Source organism: Musa acuminata, chromosome BXJ1-4 (assembly GCF_036884655.1).
Source record: "Musa acuminata AAA Group cultivar baxijiao chromosome BXJ1-4, Cavendish_Baxijiao_AAA, whole genome shotgun sequence".
In the NCBI taxonomy this organism is placed as follows: domain Eukaryota; kingdom Viridiplantae; phylum Streptophyta; class Magnoliopsida; order Zingiberales; family Musaceae; genus Musa; species Musa acuminata.
Genome location: NC_088330.1, coordinates 40,818,182 through 40,826,334, shown reverse-complemented (window position 1 = coordinate 40,826,334; position 8,153 = coordinate 40,818,182). Strand labels below are relative to the sequence as shown.

The 8,153-nt window shown below is 40.3% G+C and overlaps 1 protein-coding gene across 1 annotated transcript; it reads right to left on the bottom strand.

Annotated features, from left to right (window-relative positions):
• Window positions 1-3,635: 3,635 nt before the first annotated feature.
• Window positions 3,636-5,350, bottom strand: LOC135669851 (uncharacterized). Its single transcript, XM_065178627.1, has 2 exons — window positions 4,801-5,350; window positions 3,636-4,323 (listed from the first exon to the last, which is right to left on the bottom strand). The coding sequence occupies exons 1-2, from the start codon at window positions 5,275-5,277 to the stop codon at window positions 3,724-3,726; spliced, it is 1,077 nt and encodes a 358-aa protein (XP_065034699.1). The 5' UTR covers window positions 5,278-5,350; the 3' UTR covers window positions 3,636-3,723.
• Between the last annotated feature and the right edge of the window lie 2,803 nt (window positions 5,351-8,153).

Sequence of the window (8,153 nt, the reverse complement as noted above, 5' to 3'; positions counted from 1 at the left end):
GCTGGAAAGATTCATGTCAGCGACAGATCACATGGAATTAAACAGCATGTTAATTTGCTGTCTCCTTCGGGTCGAAAACAACAAAGGAAAAACGATCGTGAGCTGCTACTACATGAAAGAGATGGACGAAGGGGTCCATGGAAAGGACGTGGGGAGGAAGGGAGGATCGCCTGCCTCCTCGTGAAAGGTGGATGTGGCGTTCATCTTTCCTGGCTGTCAAATTAAAAGCAGTAAAGGCATCTTTACAACAAGGCGTGAGGGTTGGGAAAGCACGGCCAAAAGCAGCTTTTGTGGCCGGTGGCATGGAAGCTGCAGGGGCACGTTTTCTTGTCACGGGAAGGACGTGAATGAAGAGTGCGCAGGAGAAGAGGAATTCTCATCCATCCTCTACTTTCTTCCCCCCCACCACCCACCAACTTGTGCGTGTACTTTGTCGTGCTTCTCGCGGGTTAGGAACGATGCTAAACTCTAATGTAGCAGATGTAGACCTAATAATACTTTTCTTTGGGATTGTGTAGATACCAAAGACCTTGAGATAGAGGAGGGATTGCTCGGGTGACATGGAATGGATGGGAGATGCTGGTTTCTCCTCGTACACGATAACCTAATTCTTTTGTTACACATTGTCAATATATATCACTTAGAAGCTTGATAAAACTTAATGAAGTAATTACAAGGAGTTTAAAATTATATATATATATATATATATAAGATTTTTCCAACTATATGAGGAAATATCTCACTCTGTTGAAAGAAATCCTTATTCTATTGAGAAAAATTCTCCCTCCTAATCTTTATAAATAGGAGAGAGACATGTTAATACATTCAAGCGATGAACGAGGCTTCACAGCCTTTCTCCTCATTGAGGAAAATTCTCTCTCCTAATCTATATAAATAGGAGAGGGACATGTTAATACATTAAAACTTCTTCATTAATTTTTCTTGTCTTATATATATATATAGCTTCCATCTTCTTTTGAAGAAAAAAATAATATTGTACTTCGTTCTATAGGTATTATCGAGAAGGAATATGTGAAATTATATGTAGAACAATTTCTTTGGTTAGGCAAAAAAAGTAATTAAATAAGCTCACTCTACCTTTCATGTGCAAAGCTATTATCAATTATATCATTTCGTCTAAATAAATAATCCATAAGTTCCTAGAACATGTGAATATAAATTCTGGAATTGTGATATAAAGGATAGAAATTAATGAATGCCTCTTTCATCCATGCAAGTGGTTGTTATTGTTGAAAGTTGAAGATTAAGAGGATACCATGGTTTTGAATTTTACTCGAGATTTCTAGGATTTGAAAGTTAATAACAAGTGTTTGATGTCTCAATTTTAATGTACGGGAATGCCTTCATATTTAAACTATTGGTGGACAAATGAGCCACCCAATACATACATACTCTCAGCTATACAAGTGAAGAAGGAATCGAAGTAAAAAGACCTGACAAATCCCACAATGATACAATTGGAGTTAGAAGGCCTCAACAAGGGTTAAGGGTCCATCAAGATGGATACACTTAAGAATATGCCGATGCCGATGTGCCAGGATCTCAATTGCTAAAGTCATTTTCCCGAAAACAGAAGGTGGAATGACAATTCAAACTCAGTGAAGGAATCGAAAATCTAATTGTACATCGTGTATCATTTCTAGAATGGAAGAAACTCTAGGACCTCTTAACTTGGATGACGAAGTGAGTGATCTATAGCTTATTTTAACTAGTGGGTAACCAGATACTTTCGAAGGGACAAAATCGAACAATGATTATGAATACCAAGCGAAAAGATGAAGAACCAGAGTTAGCAAGGACCCTATAGTAGTCTAATTAGCAAAAGATTAGGAGGAAAATAATTCCTAACTCATAAGATGTGTAGAAACAACTGATTAGTAGAGGTAAGACATTACAACAACCTCATGTTTAGGATAGACTCAACTACCTAAAATGAATTTGTCCAGAAACGCATCGGATTGAAGAGCATGAGCATTAAGAGATAAGGCACGGTACTACAACAATGGGTATTTCAACGGTATGGACGATCCAAATGGTGCGACCAAAGCCACCAAACAAGCACTCTCCAATAGTGAAACCTAGCTCAGGTTTGAGCAATACTTCTCATATTCCAAAAGTGCAATGGCGAAGAGTGGACAAAGTCAAGTGATCAGCTAAAGGCCAAGGAGTACTCATCGAGGAATTTAAGTGGATCCATTCCAAGTAATCTAACTCTCCTCACATATGTAGTAGAGCTCTACATCAACTAGTTCTTCAAATGGAGGAATGTGAGGGACAAAGCCATAGACTCTTCAAATTTTGCAACATAGCCCTACGAAGTACAACCAGCAATGATCAAGCTTCGGTAGGATAACACCTTCAATGGGTTTGAAAACAAGCATGAAGGCTCTTCCCTTATTAGAAGGACTCAGCAACAAGTGATCCAACTCACCCAACTTCTACAACTTAACCAGCTCAGTAGCGAGTTGCAGCAAAGTGGATGGATCAAAATCGATGACTCAATAAAAGCTGAGAAGTACATGATGGTTATAGACGTTGATAGGGCATCGAAGAAATAAATGCGAGAGAATATGATAGAGCAATGCAGATAAGATATTCATCACTTGTCTGTGATAGTTTTCGGTTCTTATTTTTTTGTTATTTTCTTTAGGATAATTTTTATAAGGTAAAAAACATAATAATCAGTCCCATTTTTGTTTGTTGTCAGTGTTTTTATTTTCTTTTTTTATCATGTAAAACTCAAAAATATTTCGAGCCATGTGGTGTCATACAAAGGAAAAAATAGCTCAGAACTATATCATTCTCATGTGTCACAAGTTGATTTCTAGTTGATTTAAGGTGTGATGCAACATATTTGTGTGCTCATTTTATATTCAACAAAAGTGTTAGATGAACATTCGGTTTGCATCGGCCTATGCTCTTTATGTGCATTAGTTTGACTCATTTTTTAGAGCATTTCGAGCCTAATAAATATTAGTTACCTTGGATAATATTAAATTACCCATATGTTCACTTTTTATTTTTTTTTTATATGTTCAAGTCCTTCGTTAAGGACGTAGATTGACGTTGCGAACGTATATCGCTTGGGTGCCGGATACCTTAGGTAATCTTAACTAAAAACATGATAATTTGGATCCTCATCGTATTAATAATTTTACGCTCAAGATATTAGTCAAGTGTTATGAACAAAACCCATTTATCAAATATTAATAGTTTAAAACATATATAAAATATTGATTTGACAAAGATAGGATATCCATCAATTTCATATATTTAATTTATGCGCTAATCTCTCCACTCGAACTCTTCCGAATCCAATTGAAAGTCCCCAATTAGATTTGAAGAGGTCGGATAGATCTCGGTGACCAAAGCCATTGAATGCCAGAAGAGCGGTTGGCTGGTTGGCGCGTCGGCGTCGTATTCTCACATGGGATGTCGAGCGTTGCTGGTTTTGTAGTTTATTGTCAGCCATGGCTTTCAACAAAATAATCCTCCTAATTGATCCACTTCATCTTGTAAACCAGTTTTTGACTTCCCTTATCGCAGAATTTTGTGATCTCATTGATGATGGAAATTATTCTAAGTCACAAAAAACACATATTTACACAATCTCGTTTGCTGTTGAAATATTAAATCAAGTAGATATTTCATATGACAGAAGAGTACTAGACGTAATGGTTTGATCTCGCAAGCTTGCTTTAATTACATCTTATCAGCCGGCGACGTGACGCTAACCATCAGCTCGTCCTCGTCTGATGGTTGCATCACCACCACCAGCGTTTCGCCGGCACACGGCACGATCCGGCACGACGCATGAACAGGTTTCGTGGCCTCGACGAGGGTTATCTCCTCGATCCCAAGTTGGTCACGCCATGCCACTTCCGTTGCGCTGCCACCGGCGACCTCGTCGAAGCCGGCCGACTCCACGGTCAGGTAGACGGTGCGATCGCTTATCATGAGGGAGTAACTCGACGCCGGCTTTGTCCCGAGCTTTCTTGCGGCCTCCCGGAAGCAAGTGGCCGCAGCGGCGTTCGTGGCGCACGAGTTCCGAGCGACCTTGAACAAGGTGGTGGTGGCAGTGGCAGAGATTGCAGTCGAGTTAGAGTTGCTGTGGCAAGGCGGGTGGCCGGATGTATGGGAATAGCAGAGGTGGATGGGGGGCTTGGTGAGCTGGCCATTGGCGAACATGGTGGTGTGGGTTCGAGTCCATGACTTGAGGAAGCGTACCAAGACGAAGGGGTCGGCAAGGAGGAGGCTGCAGCTGATCCCAATGGAGTATCCATCTCCCTGGAATTGGGTTACCTGCAACCGCACCAAAACGGAGAAGAATGCAGACATGGCGATGGTAGGTACGTTTCCATACTAACATATGTTGCTCACATCAACATGTTGTTGATTTGCACAGGAGGTGTGACATGATTGTAGTTAAAGAGTATTGATGCAAACCTACACATTTATGAGAGAGAGTGCAAGAGAAGTAAGAACGGAAGCCTTGAGTGGGTGGATTTGGTAGATTGTCCTTCTCATGATTAGCTTATATATTGAATGCATAACTAAACTAATCTAGTGTTTCTTTGCTATATTATCATCTAATATTACGGATAATTGCACAGCTAATTCTAGACACAGACTCAAGTAATTGGGTGCAGGTAGTTTATGCATGGTGCTGCAGCATGACATGAAGAAGAAGAAGAAGAAGAAGAAGAAGAAGAAGAAGAAGACAATGGCAATCACGATGATATGTTCAGTGCATCAGTTGCACGGCATGGCGAAACAGACCTGGATGAAGAACAAAGGTGAGTAGTTTGGGTTGTCTGCGTTCACGTCCTCCCAGTACGCCAACTTGGCCTCCCTCTCATCCCTGTCTTCCGAGCACAAGAACTCGGACAAAGTCACCTCGGCCGTGGCCTGCAACAGCCGGACGCCGCAGTCGTTGAACTTGATCTCCCAGCAACCGCGGTCCTCGTCGTCCCTCCGTAGCCGCCCAGCCATCACCGGGTGGCTCAGCAGCACCGCGCTAAGCGACTCCTTCATCCACGCGCCGACCGTCGCCGGCGACTCTGCCTCCTCCCCATGCCCGACCTTGCTGTAGTACAGCACCACCTGGCAGCGCCTCTGCAGCACGTCGGGGCCGAGCGAGGTGGCCGCGGAGATACGGCGTGACCGACCCGGCGGCGTCATTCTCACCGGCATCGCCGACTGCATGGAGTCGATACGTACCAGCTTCAAAGCAGCGGCGGCGGCCATGGTGGGCATGCAAGGCACGAACGAGAAGCCAAACGCTTGCTGAGTAGGGAAAGCAGCAAGTAAGACTGGTCTTATTAGGGCGGGGGGCGTTGGGCAGAGAGAGACGTCTGCTAATGGGCGACCATAACGTGCCGATAAGACCCATAGCCGACATTTTTAGGTGGGCATGAATGCATGAGGGTCGTGCGCTGCTTTGGGAGACAGATATGTGGCAAGACGTCACTGTTGCAACCTATTAAAGTAAAAATGCCTTCTTACGCAATACGTATCATTATCTAAATCCTACCAAAACAAGAAACAAGCTTACCGGAATGGAGTGTAACAACGGAAGAAGACGAGGGGAAGGAGGGTGAGACAGGCGACGGCGTCAAAAGAAATGGCATGCAGTGATCGATGGCACGCTGGAGCACGTACGGGACTGATGCCGGAGGAAGAAGACGACACCAGGTAACGAGTAGGTGACCGAAACCAGCTGCAACTCCAGTGTCATCCATGGCACCATCAAAGTCAAGAAGACTCGGATGGGAAGACGAGCGTTGCAATCTGAAGCTTCTAATCTCAAAACTCTCGTTTGTCATATGGATGGGGAGTTCTTGAGTGCAGTGTTCATCCTGTAATAGACAGATATCAAACCGAACGATTAAGAATGAAAGAATCATCGTATCGTCACAACCTACAAGCTTAATTAACCTTTCAAAAATCCTCAGCTAAGTGAGAGTAATCTCTAGTCAATGTCATATACATGAAAAAGGGGATGGTTAATATAACAATAAACATCTCAAAAGAAGTCTATTGGCTTCCGGAAATTGCATTCAATATCATAAAACCATACTTTTATCACAATGTTGACACCCGAACTGTCATGCATTGATTTTGTCACATACGTTAGATAAAGAAATGACAACCAAACAGATTACATCAGGTCAGACTTGAAACCACATAATTGTGATTAGGACAATTATCTGTCTCAATTAACCCCACATAAGCATTTTACAACACATGGAAGGATAATTTCTGCTTGTAACTTTAACAATACCACATAAGCATTTTAACACCATCATGCTATTCTCAGGCCATCAAGCTCAGATGATAAAGGTGAAGGATTAATTTAGGTCATTGATAGCCAACTTAAAACTACATCGGATCGAACATGTACCTTGATAAAAGGTTCGTATAGCCGACCTTAAATAGATGAGACTTACGACTTAATTGTTGTTGTTGTTTTTGAACATTCAGTAAATGATCTGCTCCATGTACTTGTTGCTGCCTTATGGACGTCTCTCTTATAACTTGATAGCTATAGCATGTTGAAAGATTTGCATCCTTACTGCTTGGATCATTTCACATGATTAAATGACACGAAGAAGTGAACATCCCAATTTCTAATCAGCATGCAAATCTTTCTCTCTTTGCTATGTACTACATGTGTGAATGTAGTCTCGATCGTTCCCCTTCCTTTATCCATTCATCTTTTCTTGGCGATGCGCGATCAGTAAAATCATCTCGGAAAGATGATTTCCCAGTTTAATGAGCAAATCCCTAGAAATAGAAAAGAAAAAAAGAAGGTCGATTTTGGGCACGTATATATATATATATATATATATATATATATATTATTTATTTATTTACGATAGGAAAATGCTTCTTTTCTAAATGTCAATAAATTTATATATTCATTCGTATTCTTAATGATACCAATTATTTTATATATGATGCTTTTATTTTCTTAATGTTGATAACTTGCAATAGATCGAAGCATGATTTGGTCTAATGATATGATGATCATACAAAACGGTTGATACTTGTCGACACCTTAACCCTCCAGCTTTTATTCTATGATCGATATCGGCTCTCTATCAAAAAGTCTTTGATTATGCCTTCAGTTAACTCATAGTCTGTTGCAAGATCACCGTTGGTTAGAACAATTAAGGGTCCATAACTTGTTTGATTTTAAGATCATCAACAGGTGACTGCCTCTCCCCTCAAAGTTTCATCATAGGCTGTGAAACACTTCATTGACTGACTAAAAGATGAATTTGTCTAGAAAACATGTCTTGCTGTTATTGGATTGATTAAGCTAATCGATCTGCTTATGTCAATTCAAGTTGTTTAAAGTGTGTAAAAACATTACTCAAACCCACAGGTGCAGTTTCACATAAACTAATTATGTATTGCATGTCCAAACTCCATGGATGATAACTTTGATCCAGTTCTATTAAGGCTTGAATTGACTATGGGCCCTTGTAGTTGATCTCCAACCCACTCCTTCCTCCATTCATTCCAGTCTAGCTATAGAAGCCTTAGACCATATGGAGCAACAATTATCATGAACAAAACAAAAAGAAAAACAAATTAATTTTGCTAAATCTCCAAATGAGATGTTTAAATGTGGAGTTTAACAGGCATATATATATATATATATATCTTATATACAATGATTTTTTACATATCTCAATAATGATAAAAATATATAGAATAATTAGAATTTATGATTTTATTATTATTGTTGTAATATAACTTATGTACAAGCAAATCTTGTAAAATAACATCAACCTAACTTCTGCACTGGTTTTAGTATATCAAGTGTGTTGCTGATGTTGTGGCCAAAGCTAACATGATAGAGGGGTTAACATGTTCACCTATAGTTACCATGCCTATTACATTTCAGTGTAGCTTCTAAGAATGTAGCAGTGATTCATGGAAAGAGATTAATTAGTTAGATTGCTTTCTTCATGGAGTACTTCCCCAAAGTAAATAACCTTTGCATAGATGGGCCAAGAAGAGAGAATCAGGAGATACTACAGATTTTTGGCACCAAAAATGAAAGTGCACACCAACCTAAACTGATTCATAAGCTGGACAGATATGTTGCAGAAGATGTGAAT